Source organism: Salarias fasciatus, chromosome 3, assembly GCF_902148845.1.
Source record: "Salarias fasciatus chromosome 3, fSalaFa1.1, whole genome shotgun sequence".
Lineage (NCBI taxonomy): Eukaryota > Metazoa > Chordata > Actinopteri > Blenniiformes > Blenniidae > Salarias > Salarias fasciatus.
The window spans coordinates 30,172,777-30,193,596 of NC_043747.1; the positions used below are offsets into that span (position 1 = coordinate 30,172,777).

At 54.5% G+C, this 20,820-nt stretch overlaps 1 protein-coding gene across 1 annotated transcript in view; it reads right to left on the bottom strand.

Annotated features, from left to right (window-relative positions):
- Nucleotides 1–234: 234 nt before the first annotated feature.
- Nucleotides 235–20,820, bottom strand: part of tfr2 (transferrin receptor 2) — a 38,084-nt gene continuing 17,498 nt past the window's right edge. Inside the window, exons 9-10 of the mRNA XM_030084903.1 lie at nucleotides 12,722–12,908; nucleotides 235–347 (exon numbers count right to left, since the gene is read on the bottom strand). Coding sequence (XP_029940763.1) covers nucleotides 235–347; nucleotides 12,722–12,908 — 300 coding nt within the window. The remainder of the gene's footprint in view (nucleotides 348–12,721; nucleotides 12,909–20,820) is intronic.

The window sequence follows — 20,820 nt, forward strand, 5'->3', positions numbered from 1 at the left end:
GAGAGAGTGAGAGAGCGAGAGAGCGAGTGAGTGAGTGAGTGAGCGAGAGAGTGTATTCAGTGCACATGCTGCTGCTGGTTCTACACTGTTATAGAGTTGTTTATATAGAGTTGTTGTTTATGTATTGTTTGTGTAGAGTTGTGTATATAGAGTTGTTCATACAGAGTTGTTTATCTGAGCAGGTCAGGGTTCTGTCAGGAACTCTGTCAAAAGGTGAAAGGTCATTAATCATGGTCACTGCTCGTCAGGGTTCCTCCACAGAACAGGAAGCTGGCCGCTGGTTTCAGGAAGTCCCTGAGCCAGCAGCTTCCAGGCTCCTGATTGGACGAACAGTCTCACTGTCTTCACTGCTCCACCGTCACACTCAGAGGACACGTGTCTCAGAGGACACAGCCGATGCTGCCGTGCTGAACGCTCTGTATCTTCATCCTTCACATTTCCAGATGACTGGCCTACTACTACTGTAGTACTGGCACACAGTACAAAGTACTTCAAAAAGGTACTGGTCCAGGTTAAAACTTCTCCCAGATCTGAAGACGCAGTGAGGTGTTCTGCTTTCTCACAAGCTACAGGAAATGTCTTTTTTTTTCCCTTGTCATGACGAGCACTAGTAGAGTCCCAGCCTGAGAAGGTGCTGAACACAACTGTCATGATCCCCCCCCGGCCCGTCTTTCCTGGGATGAAGCTCTCGGTAAAACAGGAAGTATGAGCAGTGTTTCAGAGCGCAGGCTGTTGACCGGTACAGAAGCTGAGCTGAGACTGGGTCATGGTTTGGTTTGAAATTGAGTCATGCGGCTAGCTAAAGGAACGTTAGCTTTGTTTGCTAACGTCAGGATGTCGTTTAGTGCCAGGCTCGTTTACAAAGAGAAACAAATGGCAGGAATGACGTTAACTGGAGTGTCTGCTGGATTCAGCCTCATTAAAACTGAAATGAAATTACTTTGTGTGTTTTTCGCAGCAAAACAGCAGTTGAGCATATTTGAATTTGAAAAGGAACACTGATATTTGGAATCTGTGAGGAGTAAAGTTTGCCTGGTAAACCAGCCCCGCCCACTCATTCATTCCTGGATTGTGGAGCTGGTCTCAGTCTGGTCGGAGCCCATAGAGGGGATTCGACTGAAACGGCCGAGCCAATCAGCGCTGCCGCTTTTTGTTTTCAAATTTTTTGGGCGAATTCTGGTGGCTGAACCGGAAGTGACGCTATCGCTGCGCGTAGCGGAGAAAACGGACTTTAACTTTAACCATCGTCTGAAAGCTGCAGTCAGGAAAGTTAGAGCCGAAATACCAAGAATTACAACAATCAAGCAGATCAGAGTCTGGCTGGAGAGGGTCTGACAGGAAAAGACAATTTCACCTGTCTTTGCGTGTAGAAAAGCTAGAGCTAAAGAGCTAATGCTAACCCTTAGAGAAGCTAGAGCTAATGAGCTAATGCTAATCCTTAGAGAAGCTAGAGCTAAAGAGCTAATGCTAACCCTTAGAGAAGCTAGAGCTAATGAGCTAATGCTAACCCTGAGAGAAGCTAGAGCTAATGAGCTAATGCTAACCCTGAGAGAAGCTAGAGCTAATGAGCTAATGCTAACCCTGAGAGAAGCTAGAGCTAATGAGCTAATGCTAACCTGAGAGAAGCTAGAGCTAATGAGCTAATGCTAACCCTGAGAGAAGCTAGAGCTAATGAGCTAATGCTAACCCTGAGAGAAGCTAGAGCTAATGAGCTAATGCTAATCCTTAGAGAAGCTAGAGCTAATGAGCTAATGCTAACTGAGAGAAGCTAGAGCTAATGAGCTAATGCTAACCTCAGAAAAGCTAGAGCTAATGCTAACCCTTAGAGAAGCTAGAGCTAATGAGCTAATGCTAACCCTGAGAGAAGCTAGAGCTAATGAGCTAATGCTAACCCTGAGAGAAGCTAGAGCTAATGAGCTAATGCTAACCCTGAGAGAAGCTAGAGCTAATGAGCTAATGCTAATCCTTAGAGAAGCTAGAGCTAATGAGCTAATGCTAACCCTGAGAGAAGCTAGAGCTAATGAGCTAATGCTAACCCTCAGAAAGCTAGAGCTAATGCTAACCCTTAGAGAAGCTAGAGCTAATGAGCTAATGCAACCCTGAGAGAAGCTAACGCATTTTGATGACGTGTTTGTTTTGAAGCGCTGATTGGCTGAAGTACGCTGTCAGTCAAAGCAGTAACCGACGCCCCTGCAGGAGGTTTCTATGGCTCCTGTCCAGACTGAGCTTAACTCCAAATCCAATGTGGATGAGGAGTGGGCGGGGCTGAGGAGTGGGGGGGCTGAGGAGTGGGCGGGGCTGGTTTCGAGGCTAGAGAGAGGAAAGTTGTTTGCACTGCCAAACATGATACTTGTAGACTTTAATACTGCCAAAAAAAGTAATGAGGAATATATGATTTCAGGCAGAAAGGAGGGACCGACAGAGTCTGGAGGGCGATGCAGACCCGATGAACTCCACGACCCAGAATGTTAAAGGGGCTGTATCACGCAAAACTCACTTCTGTATGTTACCCTTGTTCTATAGTTCTGTTCTCACCAAAAACTCCCCAAAGCGTTTTTTTTTCCTTCGTGCCTGAGTTTGAGCTTTCCTGGTGTTTGTGCTGCTCGAGAGGCAGCCCCTCCCACCGTGAAAACGCTCCGTTTCCCACGTTGGCGTCACACGGTGACGATGGCTCCCCTGAGGGCTCCCCTGAGGGCTCCCCCCCCCCAGGCCTTCGCCAATCAGCGTTGCTGCTTTTTTCTAACTCCGATTACGGAGATAAACTTTAACAATCGTCTGAATCGCCGTCGCGGCTCTCCCGTCCCTTCGTGGTCCGTTCACCCTGATCCAGAGCCGTCTGTCGTAAGAGTCAACGTTTATTTACACCGACACTTGGGTTGTTAGGGAATGAAAAGAGGATAAGATGAGAAAAGGAAGGGGGAGAAGGGAGGGAGGAGAAGGGATTAGAGGGAAGACGAGACCGGAGGACGGTGGAGGAACAGAGGAGCGTGGCAGCGAGACGGACTAAGACATGTCAGGAGACGTAGCAGCAGAGACGTAGCTCTGCTCTGTTCATAGAGAACTGGTTTGGTGGCAGGAATGAAGAATGTTGCTCTGCTCGTACAGACGAGTTCAGCGTCGGTCCAGTAGAACGTCAGGAGAAGGCCTGGCAGCGGCTCATGCCGTCTTTATCGGGTTTTCCTGGAGAGACTGTGGCAAACTGCTCTGGATCATAGAGACACAGAACCGGCCAAGACAGGACCAGGACCGGACCAGGACCAGGACAGGACCGGACCAGGACAGGACCAGGACCAGGACCGGACCAGGACCAGGACAGGACCAGGACGGGACCAGGACCGGGACCAGGACCGGGCCAGGACAGGACCAGGACCGGACCAGGACCGGGCCAGGACAGGACCAGGAGGACAGGACCAGGACTGGACCTGGACCAGGACCAGGACCGGACCAAGACCGGGGAAGGACAGGACCAGGACCGGGACAGGACCGGACCAAGACCGGGCCAGGACCGGGCCAAGACCAGGCCAAGACCGGGCCAGGACCGGGCAAGGACCGGACCAAGACCGGATCAATACCAGGCCGGACTGGCCAGGACTGGGCCAGGACAGGACCAAGACCGGGACAGGACCGGGACAGGACCGGGTCAGGACCGGGCCAAGACAGACCAGGACCGGGCCAGGACCGGGCCAAGACCGGGCCAGGACCGGGCCAGGACCGGGCAAGGACCGGACTAAGACCGGATCAATACCGGGCCAGGACTGGGCCAGGACTGGGCCAGGACAGGACCAAGACCGGGACAGGACCGGGCCAAGACCGGACCAAGACCGGGGAAGGACAGGACCAGGACCGGGCCAGAGGACCGGACCAGGACCGGGCCAGGACCAGGCCAAGACCGGGCCAGGACTGGGCCAGGACTGGGCCAGGACAGGACCAAGACCGGGCCAGGACCGGGCAAGGACCGGACCAAGACCGGATCAATACCGGGCCAGGACTGGGCCAGGACTGGGCCAGGACAGGACCAGGACCGGGCCAGGAGGGCCAAGACAGGACCAGGACCGGGCCAGGACTGGACAGGACCGGACAGGACCGACCAAGACCGGGCCAGGACCAGGACAGGACCAGGACCAGGACCGGGAAGGACCGGGCCAAGACCGGGCCAGGACAGGACCGGACCAAGACCGGGCCAGGACAGGACCAAGACCGGGCCAGGACCGGGCCGGACCGGGACCGGGACAGGACCGGGACCGGGACCGGGCCACATGTGGCATCCAGATGTGGCCTCACCAGAGCCGGGGTTGACTGCAGGATGTGGTCCAGGTGTGAGTGGGCGCTGTGGCCCCCTGCTGGGCCTGTGGAGGGACGGGCGGCCATGTTGTCCAAACACGGCGTTGAGAGCGGCGGCCGTCTGGACGGAGCGCCGCCCGGTCAGACCGGACGCTGCGTTCTGACTCATTCTAAGGTTCTCCAGCCTGAAGCTCCGTCAGCTGGAGAACCGATCTGTCTTCAGCCAATCAGAGGAGGCCTGGGGGACGGGAGCAGCTGCAGGACCGCTGCCCTGCTCCAGGGCAGGACGGAATCTAACCCTCACGTCTTCACTCCCAGCATCACACTGCACCACTCTGCTGCTGCGTCCCTCATGTCTGATCCTCCATGGTTCCTTCAGCGTCTTTGTTCTTTAACCATCACTTTACTTTCCCGAAAAAAAAAACATGTATTCTGTCTTCTCTCTCTCTGCAGTTTGGATGTTCAGCCAACATATAACGTGTTCTTCTTTCAGTACTATAATAAAACATTTTTATTACTTTTCTAAATTAGAGTAACGTAGAGTAATGTAATCGTTTGGATTACAAAGTTGTCAGCTGCTGTTACTGCTGCCGCCCACTAGATGGCAGCAAACAGCCTCCACCCACAGAGAGGCTGCTCTTCGCTGTTGGCTCAGCTGTGAGGAGGCTGGTGGGGGGGGGGGGGGGGGGGGGGGGGGGCAGCACTGAGTGAGTCACTTCACTCCACTACTGAAAGGCCAGACAGTGAAGAAGCGACCCGGGCAGCAGTTTACTTTCTGTACAGTCAGATTAACGTTCAGGTCCTTCTCAGAAAATGAGCAGGTTGTGACGAAGGTGAGTGTTTTCTGTGATGTACTGATAAACATCAGACCTTCATTATGTAAGGCCGCCACACTCCAGGATTTTTTCAATCTTCCCGATTCAGAGACAGCAGAGGACAGATCGCCAGATCTCCCTCTCTGGTCTCCCAGGTGTGGTGTGTCGCTCTGCAGCAGAAACACACCAGCAGGTCTTCAGCGAGACCGGCTCCTCTCTCCTCCAGATATGGCGTCGTCCAGCGGGACTTCGTGCTGCTTCCCTTCATTCTCCTCCTTCAATAATAAGCAGAGAACTCATTCATTCCCTCAGTTCATTCTATCACATCGGTATCGCTCTGTCAGCCCCCCTGATGGTGCGTTCACACCGGACGCGTCTGAGCGGCGCTTTTCTATGCAAAGTCTGTGGTGGACGAGCGTCGTGGAGCAGCGGGCAGGCGCGTCAGGCGCGTCAGGAGCGTCGTGAGCGTTGCTTTTGAGAGTTGGGAAAACTGAACTTTTGACGCGCTGCCGCTGAGCGTCAACCAATCAGAGACGATCCCTCGGTGCTACGTCACTACGAGTGATCCGAGCACCGATGCGGGCCAACCAGCCAGTGCTGCTAACTTGACGATTTCTCGCTAAATCTGGCGACTTTCCAAAGCCTCTTGGCGACGATTTTTGTCAAAAGCGACTAGCGACAGATCTAGCGACCTTCTCTGGTGCTCTGGAGACGTGACAGGACGTCTCGTGCTGTCCTCAATGAGCAGCGAGTGCCGTGAGCCCCTCCCCGTCCCAAAGCGCTCACAGCGGTCAGTCTCAGCAGCGCCCCTGCTGCTGCAGGCAGAGAGGAGCAGAGCAGCCAATAGCCACTTTTCCGACAACGCTGTCGCTGTCCTGATGCGATCCGCCATAGCTGGAAACAGAAATCAGCCTCCAGCGCGCCAATAAAACTGACGTGCATCAAGAGCGTCGCGAGCTTTGTGACCACCTGGTGTCAAGCGTCGTGCTTTAAGTGTCACAAGCGTCAGCTTCGAGGCGTCGACGACGCCTGCGACGCGTCCGGTGTGAATGCACCATAACACACACACACACACACACACACACACACACACACACACACAGTCTCGTATTTCTATCCTCGTGGGGACCGTCCATTGACTCCCATTCATGTCTAGCCCCTAACCCTGACCCTTACCCTAACCCTAACCCACACCACACAAAGCCAACCTAAAGAAAGTTTTTGCATTTTACTTTTTCAGTAACAACAACATGGTCAAGAAAACACTGTTTCTCCTACTTAGGACCGGAAAAAGGTCCCACAAGGCACGTCGTTCCACGTTTTGCTATCCTTGTGGGGACATTTGGCCCCAACAAGGATAGAAATACGAGAACACACACACACACACACACACACACACACACACAGAGTCGGGACCTTGTCAGACAATGTAAATGTTCCAGGACAGAATAAGGAAACAGTTTCAGATCATTTTCTGATCATTCACCCTCCACATGGGATCATAATTCAGTTTATTAATGTGAGTTTTTCTTTTTTTACTTTGGACTCCGAGTGGAGCAGTAGACTTAGTAGCTACTAGTAGAATCAGTGGACAAATGACAAATAAAAGTTACTTTTTTAAATCACCAAATGTCTTAAATCATTCTTTATGTCCACAGATTAGATATTTTACCCCAGAATAAAAACTCGTTGAACTTTGATTAGGAAAGTTTCATCATAGTCCGCCTGTCTCTGCAGGCAGGAGTCAGAGGAAAGTTTGTTTTATTTATTATTTTTCTCCATTCTTCGTGATGGTTAATAAGGTAGATAAATTAAAACATCGGGATAACTGCAGGACTGGCGGAGATGAGTTTGGGTCTGAACGGAGGAAATCCAGTTTGCTCAGGAGCGACATTGAGGACTAATGTCAGTGTCTCCAGGCTGGGTTCAGGAGCTCTGCTTTTCTGTTTCTCTGTCATATAGTCAATATATTTCACAGACATATATTCCTCCAGCTCTGACAGCGAGAGGATTTTGTTAAGCAGCACCTTGGTGAGACGGAGCTGTTCAGCCAATCAGGGAGCTTTATTCCGGGGGCGTGGACGGCTCTGCTCGGAGCTCCACACACCACAGGATCTGCGATCGGAAACATTAAACATGTTCATGATCGACCATCTCCCCTTCAGACGCCTCCCGAGAGGCTCCGACGGCAGTCAGTCAGCCGGGGGCCCTGCTGGGGGGGTGGAGGTTGGAGGCAGTCAGTCAGCCTGAGGTCCTGCTGGGGGGGTTGGAGGTCTGGAGGTCTGGAGGCAGTCAGTCTGAGGTCCTGCTGGGGGGGTCTGGAGGTCTGGAGGTCTGGAGGTCTGGAGGCAGTCAGCCTGAGGCCCTGCTGGGGGGGTCTGGAGGCTTCGATAGCGGCCTGAAGCTCATCCCAGTGGGGGGTCTGCTGACTCCAGCCTCCTATTCACAGTATCCCACAGATCCTCTCTGGGTTCAGGTCTCAGCAGGACCAGGGTCAGGGGTTCTGGTTCTGTGAGCTGAGAAAGAAGAAACCTTCCTCCACGAAGCAGCAGGACCAGAACCTCCTGGCAGCAGCTGCATGACCTGGCCTGGATGAAACCAGTGGACCCCCAGCAGCTGACTGGCCCCCCAGACCAGCACTGACTGGGTCCTGGATCTGGACTCCTCCCAGTCCTCCTCCAGACTCTGGTCCGTGATTTCTGAATGACCTGCAGAATCTGCTCTCATCTGAAAACAGTCCAGTGGACCCTGAGCAGTCCAGTCTGCTTCCTGGACCGGGTCCGGAGCGTCTGCGCTGGTCCTGGTTCAGGAGTGTCTTGACCTGGGGAGTGTGGACCTGGAGCCCGTGTCTGCACACGCCTGAGCACGGCGGCTCGGACGGTTCTACTCCAGACTCGGTCTGCTTCTGCAGGTCCATCGAGGTCTGGAAACCGGCCCGTCTCCACAGCCTCCTCAGGGTCCGTCCCTCTTCTGGTCCGCTGAGGGGCCCTGATGCACTTGGGAGCAGAAGTGTCTTCCTGTCCTCCCCCTCTGGCTGGAGGGCGTCCTTGATGTCCTCTGGACGGCGGTCCGGGCGGTCCGGGCGGCGGTCTGGAGTCATGAACCGCTGATTCTCCTTCTGAGGACCTTTTCATAACATGCTCACTTTTTGAGAAAGGCTGGTTTTTATTCACTTTTTGGCCAAAATCCTCCACATTAAAACAATAAAAGCCTGAACTGCTCCAGCCGAGGGACGAACCGAACATCTGACAGTCTGATGGTTTTCACTGCTTCACAGAAAACAACGACCTTCACCACAATATGAGCATTTTTAGAAGGACCTGTATTTACCAGTATACTTCCTCAAGTGTTTTGTAATACACTGGAATGTGCATCACATCTGTGACGAAGGCCTCGGCTGTCCTGCAGTGTCCCTGTGTCTTCGGGCGGCTCTGGACGGACGGCCAGCAGCTCCCAGTGACTGCTGCAGGTCTTCAGCAGCCCGTTCAGGTTGAATCCTGGTGAAGCAGAAGGTTCCGCGTCTCCTCCCCTCTGCCGCCGGCGCTGCGCTCCGTCCGTCTGCAGGACCAGTGTCCAGACCGTCCGACCAGGACGGTCCTGTCCGTCTGACGTCTCAGAGCTCTGGTCCGTCAGAACGACTGAAACAGGCGTCGGCAGGAACTCCTACTCTGGCTGCGACTGACTTTGTCCTCCGTCCACTCTGCAGCGTCTGTCTCATCTGGACGTCTCCGATTCCCCACCGTCCAATCAGCAGGTCTGTGTCCAGCAGACAGACTCCTGCGTCCGAGGTCCAGATCCAGGACGGCTGACCCAGACCCGAGTGTCCCCAGAGACCCGCGGGGTTCTGTAGACCAGATCAGAACTCCGGCCTCCCTTCAGCTGCATCTGGACTCTGGACCACTGAGAACAGTCGGACTGTACGGGCAGGACGGAACCGCGACGTTCTCCTGTCTCGGGTCTCCAGCAGCTCTGGCTCCAGGGTGGAGCTACAGGAACCGTCAGCAGGTGGCGCTGTGCTCACAGTGAAGCAGAGGAGGCTGCCCCTGAGGTTCTCCGGAGCTGAGGTCCTACATGCCGTTCACCACGAGGGCTTGGTCTCTGGCGGCCGTCGTGAGTGAGTGAGGATATTCTGTGACTCCGGCTCGGTGATTGCTTCGTCGTTGCTTCTGTGTTATGTTTTCTGAACAAACTCTCCTGGCTCTTGTGCTCCTGTAGAGGGTCTGGGCCGGAGTGTTCTGAGTGTGCCACGGCCAGGACGGTCCCTGACTGGTTTCTTTCAGGGTGAGGTCTCACGGTGTCCGTCCAGCGTCACCAGTGGACGGAGCAGCTCTGGTTCTGGGGAATGAGGCTGCCGGTAGCAGAGTGGCCGGTGTCCCTCCTCCAGTCGGACTCATCAGGAACCAGGAGAACGCTGCGCTCCTGAGGATGGAGTTCAGCTGCCTGGAGCTCCTGGGGCTTGTGTGGTGACTCGGTCAAACAGCAGCGTGAACACGGTCAGAGACGAGGATCCTGTGACTGATTTTGCGCTTCCTGTTGCTCCATTTCTCACAGTGAGCTGGTGAAGCAGCAGGAGGCGAGCGGTACCTTGAGGAGCTCTTGGATCGGGTCGGTTCTCCTTCTGAGGTTAGAAGCCGTTCTCATCATTCCTTTTTGCACGACGGCATGCTAATGAGAAAATGGACGCCTCAGTCTGAAGGGTTTGTGGGGGAACCTGTTCACCAGGCTGTTGTGCCAGAGCAGTTTTGTAGGATTGGGTTGCAGATTTCTCAGGACCGGTGAGGCCATCTTGGGGTCAGGAAGACGTATGACAGGGTTCTGAGGTACTTCTTCTGGCCTCGCCTGAGAAGAGATGTCTCTGCATACGGTAAGTCTGGCCGTAAGTCAGGTGACGAGTAAACTAACCAGGTTCTCAGGCCGGGGCCTCTCAGTCCGATTCCAGCTGTTCGTTGCCTTTTGAGCATCTGATGATAGACTGTTGGCCCATGGCCACCGTCCACATCAGCTGCTGGATACTGTGGCCGTGACGTGCCAGAGTGCACGGTGTCCGTCTGCCTGTCCTCTGCACAGCATCACAGCTACGTCTGTGGTCTCAGTTCATTCTGTTTTGATTGCCTCGTGTCATTCAGTACGACCAAGGGTCTAATTCTTGTTAAACTGCTTGACCAGGTCCTGAAGATGTTAAAATAAACATAACTTCTGTTCTGCCTAACATGCTCTGAGTCAGGAGCTTGTAGAGGTTTCATCAAACGTCCAGATGCAGGGCGGCTGGGAGGAGGAGTGGCCTGGGTGCTGCTTGCTGCTCCTCAGGTGGTTCAGGAAGGCACCGGGTTCAGCCACATGGTCTCGTCTTCGGTCACAGGGTTCGGGGCCCCTGGAGCTCTGCAGGACAACTGGAAAGATTCTGATCCTCCAAGTAACTTGATGGATTTTGTCAGTGGCTTCAGGTGTGGACTGCACACAGCTCAGAGCAGCTCAGAAGAAGTTAGCTGGTGTCCAGGGTAGGGATGCACATGGTTAACTGTTTAACTGTTAACTGATAACAGGAACTTTGACTGATTAATACTATCGGTTATTATTTTCATTTAACTCCAGCTGGAGGAGCTCCCCACAGAGCCGAGCGTCTTCCTGCAGCTGGGTTACATTCCAGAGATCAATGACGGCGCTGCAGACGACACCTAAAGTCATGATTAACTCCAGCTGCCTTCATGTTGTGCAGTAGGGGAGGGTGTGTATCTTCTTTGTGCATATTTCCGCATGTGGCACAAAACCACTTTACATTGAACATTTTTTATCTCCAGATGCCGCGGGTCGTTTTGGGCTCATTCTGGGTTCAGCTTCGGCGCTACAGACTGTTTCTGCTCCTTTATTACAGATTATTTGGAGAAAATTAAGCACATACACTGTCAGTACTTTATCATTGAATATTAAAGTTTATTTAGCCTTTTTCCCTGTTTCTGAATGGTAGGGCGGCGCCAGAGCGATTAGATACTCTCACTTCTGTCGGCAGACCTTCTCCTCGCTCCAGACAGTCTGCTCCTCTGTTCAAGAGTTTTTCACTCTGTCTTTCTGTGGAGCCATCAGGCTGGAGCTCCGTCTACCGTCACTTTTACCGTCAAGTTTTGTTTGCTGTGGCGCTCTGGTGATGCCTATACCGGCGCAACCTGCGTACAACGCCGTCACAAAATCTGGCTACTGCGCGGACGTCCGCGGATTGGTCTGCTGGACCCAGCGGACAGGAAGTCATGACGATTTTACGTCACGTGGACCAACGCACAACGCGCACCCACGTGGACATGTGAGGCCTGGACGGGTGGTTATTAACCGGCTATTACCCGGTGAATGGGCGTCGGTTATCGGTCAAAAAAAAATTTAAAATGTGCATCCCTAGTACAGGGGAAAATGAAGACTCGCTATGATGCGCGGCGGTACACCGGGACTTTGTGCCGGGAGACTAAGTACCTTGTTCTTCTGCCTTTAGTTTGTCTCCATTTCAGGCCAAGTTTCCGGGTCCGTATACGGTGGTGGAAAGAGCTCTGATCTGGATTATTTGATCTCACCTCCAGAGCGTTAGAGCTAAAACTCAGCTTTGTCACGTCGACTTGTTGAAAACCTTTCTTCTCTCCAGACACCGGGTTGCAACGGGGGGAAAAACCGTCTGAGTCTCGTCCTCGGTGTGTTGCTTCGGCTCCGGTGGTGGCGGAGCTGGGCCCGGGGATCCGCCTGAGCCAGACGAGGCTGTGGTGTCTGGAAGACTGAGGAACAGTGGATCGTTGTAAACAGTTGACACCTCTTTGGCTTATCTGCATCCGCCTAAAGGCACTCCGGTTGTTGGCTGATTAAGTAGTTCCTGAGTCTTTTTGGTGACGCTTCCATCATGTACTACCTTGATCGAACACGACATTGATGTCGGTGATTCACCACAATTAAACAAAGGTTCTACAGGGTAGATCCTGAGAGGCGGCGGCAGCTCGAAGCTGAAGTTTGTTACATGGTGGAAAATAAAACTGCAGAGCCGTCGGACCTCCAGCTGGGCCTCGCGTGGATACTGGAGCCAAAGCCTGACAATCTACGCTTCTGCACTGACTTCCGAAAAGTCAACGCAGTGTCCAGGCCCGACTCGTCCCCTCTTCCTCGGATGGAGGACTGTGTAGACCAGGTGGGGGGGCGAGCTGTGTGACCAAGCTGGACTTGTTGAAAGGTTGTTGGGAGGTGCCGCTTACGGCGCAGGCTAAACAGATAGCAGTGTTCATTACACTGAATGGACTGCACTCGTACGGTGTCATGTCGTTTGGGTTACGGAATGCGCCGGCGACTTCCAGCGCTTGATGAATGGAGTTGTTAGCGGTCTAGACGGTTGCGCTGTTTGCCTGGATGACTTGGTCGTGTGTTCTAATACATGGGAAGAGCACTTGTCTCGTTTGCAAGCTGTTTATGTCCTTTCAGCGGAAGCTCTGCTCACTGTAAATCTAGCCAGGTGTGAGTTTGCTGAGGCGTCTGTCGTCGATCTGGGTCGTGTTGTTGGTCAGGGTGTTCGGCCAGCGAGGGGAAGGTTGAGGCGATAGATAAGTTCCCACAGCCCAGGACGAGGAAAGAGCTGATGCGTTTTCTCGGGGATGGTGGGCTACTATCGCTGCTTTTGTTCTCCTGGTGACGTTCTCCCGCGGCGTCCCGTTCTCCCGCGGCGTCCCCGTTCTCCCGCGGCGTCCCGTTCTCCCGCGGCGTCCCGTTCTCCCGCGGCGTCCCGTTCCCCCGCGGCGTCCCGTTCCCCCGCGGCGTCCCGTTTCCGCTCACCGGCTGGATGCTCCTGTCGACCTGATGGCGTCCACCGTGCACTTACGTTACTGGATCTTTTGTTTACTTTATTCCCCCAAATGAAGAACGCCATGCTGTTCTCCAGTAACTGGAATGCAATGCACAAGCTGGAACGTGGACGGACATGTCTCCTTAAGGACACTGTATGGACAAACGTCTCCGTCTCAGAACAGAAGCCTGAAACCTCAGAACCGGTCCAGTCTGGGAAATGGTTCTGTTGAACATGAAACTGGAACCGAAGAACAACATAAAGGTTCCACACTGTCTTTACAACGAAGGACAGAACCTCCAGAGACAGACGGATGGCTGGACAGGACGACGTCTGCTGCCGTCTCACTGATGAACAGCAGAACTCAAACTGCAGAACAATGAAAAGCCTCTGGTCCAACAACCAATCAGAATACAGTGACGTCCTTCTGGAGCCAGACTGCAGCTCTGAGCTTCTTCACTGCTGCTCCAAGCGAGCGCCAACAGGAAACAGGAAGCCATGCTGAAGTGCAATTCCTGGGAAATTCCAGCAGAGGGCGATGAAGTTGGTTTCAGAAAGAGCCCCAGTCTCATTGGAGCTGGAGCAGATCAGACTCCACCCATTACCTCCAGTGACTCCACCAGTACACTTGCTGAAATAGGTGGAGTCTGGTGTGCTCGACGCCCCGTTAGCTCCGCCCATCTCTTATATACAATCAGTGAGAACGCTATGGGGGACGCCACCTTAGCTCCGCCCACCGCTTATATCCACTCTGGGTTCCAGACCACACAGATCGGCTGTTGCAGCGTTTCAGTCGTCACCGGCTCATTGTACGTTCAACAACAGTAGCAGATATTGTAGCAAAACAGCAGGAAAAGCCTCCTGCACCTCAAGGCTGGGCGCAGCAACAACCAATCAGAATAAAGAACAGTCCTACCTGTTGTAGTCAGACTGCAGCTCGCAGGATCTCCATCGCTGGTCCAACTTTACAGGAAACCTAAACTTTACACCATCATGAACAACATCACCTCCACACTGCTCTGCTGTATGAACAGACACACGCAGATGCTCCTGAACGCCACACGCAGACGCTCCTGAACGCCCTGTTCTACAGTCTTTACAATGAACACTGATGAATAGGAAAGCATCCAATCACAACACCATGCAAACAACAGAAATGAGCTCCTGCACCTCAAGGCTGGGCGCAGCAACAACCAATCAGAATAAAGAACAGTCCTACCTTTTGTAGTCAGACTGCAGCTCTCAGAATCTCCATCGCTGGTCCAACTTGACAGGAAACCTAAACTTTTCACCATCATGAACAACATCACCTCCACACTGCTCTGCTGTATGAACAGACACACGCAGATGCTCCTGAACGCCACACGCAGACGCTCCTGAACGCCCTGTTCTACAGTCTTTACAATGAACACTGATGAATAGGAAAGCATCCAATCACAACACCATGCAAACAACAGAAATGAGCTCCTGCACCTCAAGGCTGGGCGCAGCAACAACCAATCAGAATAAAGAACAGTCCTACCTTTTGTAGTCAGACTGCAGCTCTCAGAATCTCCATCGCTGGTCCAACTTGACAGGAAACCTAAACTTTTCACCATCATGAACAACATCACCTCCACACTGCTCTGCTGTATGAACAGACACACGCAGACGCTCCTGAACGCCACACGCAGACGCTCCTGAACGCCACACGCAGACGCTCCTGAACGCCACACGTAGACGCTCTTGAACGCCACACGCAGACGCTACTGAACGCCACACGCCGACGCTCCTGAACGCCACAGGCAGTCGCTACTGAACGCCACAGGCAGACGCTCCTGAACGCCACACGCAGACGCTCCTGAACGCCCTGTTCTACAGTCTTTACAATGAACACTGATGACCGGGAAGGCATCCAATCACAACACCATGCAAACAACAGAAATGAGCTCCTGCACCTCAAGGCTGGGCGCAGCAACAACCAATCAGAATAAAGAACAGTCCTACCTTTTGTAGTCAGACTGCAGCTCTCAGGATCTCCATCGCTGGTCCAACTTGACAGGAAACCTAAACTTTTCACCATCATGAACAACATCACCTCCACACTGCTCTGCTGTATGAACAGACACACGCAGACGCTCCTGAACGCCACACGCAGACGCTCCTGAACGCCACACGCAGACGCTCCTGAACGCCACACGTAGACGCTCTTGAACGCCACACGCAGACGCTACTGAACGCCACACGCCGACGCTCCTGAACGCCACAGGCAGTCGCTACTGAACGCCACAGGCAGACGCTCCTGAACGCCACACGCAGACGCTCCTGAACGCCCTGTTCTACAGTCTTTACAATGAACACTGATGACCGGGAAGGCATCCAATCACAACACCATGCAAACAACAGAAATGAGCTCCTGCACCTCAAGGCTGGGCGCAGCAACAACCAATCAGAATAAAGAACACATTCCTACCTTATGGCGTCTCATTGCAGGGCGGAGTGTTTTCCATGCTGGTCCAACGCCACACAGAGCAGCCACTGGATGACCAGGAATTCATCCAAACACAACAGGATGCAAACATTGCAGAGCAACAACAGAAATGAGCTCATGCACCTCAAGGCTGGGCGCAGCAACAACCAATCAGAATAAAGAACAGTCCTACCTGTTGTAGTCAGACTGCAGCTCTCAGGATCTCCATCGCTGGTCCAACATGACAGGAAACCTAAACTTTACACCATCATGAACAACATCACCTCCACAGTGCTCTGGTGTATGAACAGACACACAGAGATGCTCCTGAACGCCACACAGACGCTCCTGAACGCCACACAGTCGCTCCTGAATGCCACACGCAGACGCTCCTGAATGCCACACGCCACACGCAGACGCTCCTGAACGCCACACGCAGACGCTCCTGAACGCACACACGCAGACGCTCCTGAACGCCACACGCAGAGGCTCCTGAACGCCACACGCAGACGCTCCTGATCGCCACACGCAGACGCTACTGAACGCCACACGCAGACGCTCCTGATCGCCAAACGCAGACGCTCCTGAACGCCACACGCCGACGCTCTTGAACGCCACACGCAGACGCTCTTGAACGCCACACGCAGACGCTCTTGAACGCCACACGCAGACGCTCTTGAACGCCACACGCAGACGCTCCTGAACGCCACACGCCGACGCTCCTGAACGCCACACGCAGACGCTCCTGATCGCCACACGCAGACGCTCCTGAACGCCACACGCAGACGCTCCTGAACGCCACAGGCAGTCGCTACTGAACGCCACAGGCAGACGCTCCTGAACGCCACACGCAGACGCTCCTGAACGCCCTGTTCTACAGTCTTTACAATGAACACTGATGACCGGGAAGGCATCCAATCACAACACCATGCAAACAACAGAAATGAGCTCCTGCACCTCAAGGCTGGGCGCAGCAACAACCAATCAGAATAAAGAACACATTCCTACCTTACGGCGTCTCATTGCAGGGCGGAGTGTTTTCCATGCTGGTCCAACGCCACACAGAGCAGCCACTGGATGACCAGGAATTCATCCAAACACAACAGGATGCAAACATTGCAGAGCAACAACAGAAATGAGCTCCTGCACCTCAAGGCTGGGCGCAGCAACAACCAATCAGAATAAAGAACAGTCCTACCTGTTGTAGTCAGACTGCAGCTCTCAGGATCTCCATCGCTGGTCCAACATGACAGGAAACCTAAACTTTACACCATCATGAACAACATCACCTCCACAGTGCTCTGGTGTATGAACAGACACACAGAGATGCTCCTGAACGCCACACAGACGCTCCTGAACGCCACACGCAGACGCTCCTGAATGCCACACGCCACACGCAGACGCTCCTGAACGCCACACGCAGACGCTCCTGAACGCCACACGCAGACGCTCCTGAACGCCACACGCAGAGGCTCCTGAACGCCACACGCAGAGGCTCCTGAACGCCACACGCAGACGCTCCTGATCGCCACACGCAGACGCTACTGAACGCCACACGCAGACGCTCCTGATCGCCAAACGCAGACGCTCCTGAACGCCACACGCCGACGCTCTTGAACGCCACACGCAGACGCTCTTGAACGCCACACGCAGACGCTCTTGAACGCCACACGCAGACGCTCTTGAACGCCACACGCAGACGCTCCTGAACGCCACACGCCGACGCTCCTGAACGCCACACGCAGACGCTCCTGATCGCCACACGCAGACGCTCCTGAACGCCACAGGCAGTCGCTACTGAACGCCACAGGCAGACGCTCCTGAACGCCACACGCAGACGCTCCTGAACGCCCTGTTCTACAGTCTTTACAATGAACACTGATGACCGGGAAGGCATCCAATCACAACACCATGCAAACAACAGAATGAGCTCCTGCACCTCAAGGCTGGGCGCAGCAACAACCAATCAGAATAAAGAACACATTCCTACCTTATGGCGTCTCATTGCAGGGCGGAGTGTTTTCCATGCTGGTCCAACGCCACACAGAGCAGCCACTGGATGACCAGGAATTCATCCAAACACAACAGGATGCAAACATTGCAGAGCAACAACAGAAATGAGCTCCTGCACCTCAAGGCTGGGCGCAGCAACAACCAATCAGAATAAAGAACAGTCCTACCTGTTGTAGTCAGACTGCAGCTCTCAGGATCTCCATCGCTGGTCCAACATGACAGGAAACCTAAACTTTACACCATCATGAACAACATCACCTCCACAGTGCTCTGGTGTATGAACAGACACACAGAGATGCTCCTGAACGCCACACAGACGCTCCTGAACGCCACACAGTCGCTCCTGAATGCCACACGCAGACGCTCCTGAATGCCACACGCCACACGCAGACGCTCCTGAACGCCACACGCAGACGCTCCTGAACGCCACACGCAGACGCTCCTGAACGCCACACGCAGAGGCTCCTGAACGCCACACGCAGACGCTCCTGATCGCCACACGCAGACGCTACTGAACGCCACACGCAGACGCTCCTGATCGCCAAACGCAGACGCTCCTGAACGCCACGCCGACGCTCTTGAACGCCACACGCAGACGCTCTTGAACGCCACACGCAGACGCTCTTGAACGCCACACGCAGACGCTCCTGAACGCCACACGCCGACGCTCCTGAACGCCACACGCAGACGCTCCTGATCGCCACACGCAGACGCTCCTGAACGCCACACGCAGACGCTCCTGAACGCCACAGGCAGTCGCTACTGAACGCCACAGGCAGACGCTCCTGAACGCCACACGCAGACGCTCCTGAACGCCCTGTTCTACAGTCTTTACAATGAACACTGATGACCGGGAAGGCATCCAATCACAACACCATGCAAACAACAGAAATGAGCTCCTGCACCTCAAGGCTGGGCGCAGCAACAACCAATCAGAATAAAGAACACAGTCCTACCTTATGGCGTCTCACTGAAGGGCGGAGTGTTTTCCATGCTGGTCCAACGCCACACAGAGCAGCCACTGGATGACCAGGAATTCATCCAAACACAACAGGATGCAAACATTGTAGAGCAACAACAGAAATGAGCTCCTGCACCTCAAGGCTGGGCGCAGCAACAACCAATCAGAATAAAGAACAGTCCTACCTGTTGTAGTCAGACTGCAGCTCTCAGGATCTCCATCGCTGGTCCAACTTGACAGGAAACCTAAACTTTACACCGTCATGAACAACATCACCTCCACACTGCTCTGCTGTATGAACAGACACACAGAGATGCTCCTGAGCGCCACACAGACGCTCCTGAACGCCACACGCAGACGCTCCTGAACGCCACACGCAGACGCTCCTGAACGCCACACGCAGACGCTCCTGAACGCCACACGCAGACGCTCCTGAACGCCACACGCAGACGCTCCTGAACGCCACACGCAGACGCTCCTGAACGCCACACGCAGACGCTCCTGAACGCCACACGCAGACGCTCCTGATCGCCACACGCAGACGCTCCTGAACGCCACACGCAGACGCTCCTGAACGCCACACGCAGACGCTCCTGAACGCCACACGCAGACGCTCCTGAACGCCACACGCAGACGCTCTTGAACGCCACACGCAGACGCTCTTGAACGCCACACGCAGACGCTCTTGAACGCCACACGCAGACGCTCTTGAACGCCACACGCAGACGCTCCTGAACGCCACACGCCGACGCTCCTGTACGCCACACGCAGACGCTCCTGATCGCCACACGCAGACGCTCCTGAACGCCACACGCAGACGCTCCTGAACGCCACACGCCGACGCTCCTGAATGCCACACGCCACACGCAGACGCTCCCGATCGCCACACGCAGACGCTCCTGAACGCCACACACAGACGCTCCTGAACGCCACACGCCGACGCTCCTGAACGCCACACGCAGACGCTCCTGAACGCCACACGCAGACGCTCCTGAATGCCACACGCAGACGCTCCTGAACGCCACACGCAGACGCTCCTGAACGCCACAGGCAGACGCTCCTGAACGCCACAGGCAGACGCTCCTGAACGCCCTGTTCTACAGTCTTTACAATGAACACTGATGACCAGGAAGGAATCCAATCACAACAGGATGCAAACACTGCAGAGCAACAACAGAAATGAGCTCCTGCACCTCAAGGCTGGGCGCAGCAACAACCAATCAGAATAAAGAACAGTCCTGCCTGTTGTAGTCAGACTGCAGCTCTCAGGATCTCCATCGCTGGTCCAGCATGACAGGAAACCTAAACTTTACACCATCATGAACAACATCACCTCCACACTGCTCTGCTGTATGAACAGACACACGCAGACGCTCCTGAACGCCACACAGACGCTCCTGAACGCCACACAGACGCTCCTGAATGCCACACGCAGACGCTCTTGAACGCCACACGCAGACGGTCTTGAACGCCACACGCAGGCGGTCTTGAATGCCACACGCAGGCGGTCTTGAACGCCACACGCTGACGGTCTTGAACTCCACACGCAGATGTTCCTGAACGCCACAAGCGAATACCACCTGAACGCCACACGCAGACGCTCCTGAACGCCACACGCCGACGCTCCTGAACACCACACGCCGACGCTCCTGAACGCCACACGCCGACGCTCCTGAACGCCACACGCAGACGGTCTTGAACGCCACACGCAGGCGGTCTTGAACGCCACACGCTGACGGTCTTGAACTCCACACGCAGACGCTAGTGAACGCCACAAGCGAATACCACCTGAACGCCACACGCAGACGCTCCTGAACGCCACACGCCGACGCTCCTGAACGCCACAAGCCGACGCTCCTGAACGCCACACGCAGACGCTCCTGAACGCCACACGCAGACGCTCCTGAACGCCACACGCAGACGCTCATGAACGCCACACGCAGACGCTCATGAACGCCACACGCAGACGCTCCTGAACGCCACAGGCAGACGCTCATGAACGCCACACGCAGACGCTCATGAACGCCACACGCAGACGCTCATGAACGCCACACGCAGACGCTCCTGAACGCCAGACGCTCCTGAACGCCACAAGCGAATACCACCTGAACGCCACAAGCGAATACCACCTGAACGCCACACGCAGACGCTCCTGAACGCCACACGCAGACGCTCCTGAACGCTACACGCAGACGCTACTGAACGCCACACGCAGACGCTACTGAACGGCACACGCAGACGCTCCTGAACGTCACACGCAGACGCTCCTGAACGCCACACTCAGACGCTCCTGAACGCCATACGCAGATGCTCCTGAATGCCACAGGCAGACGCTCCTGAACGCCACACGCAGACGCTCGTGAACGCCACACGCAGACGCTCCTGAACGCCCTGTTCTACAGTCTTTACAATGAACACTGATGACCAGGAAGGAATCCAATCACAACAGGATGCAAACACAACAGAAATGAGCTCCTGCACCTCAAGGCTGGGCGCAGCA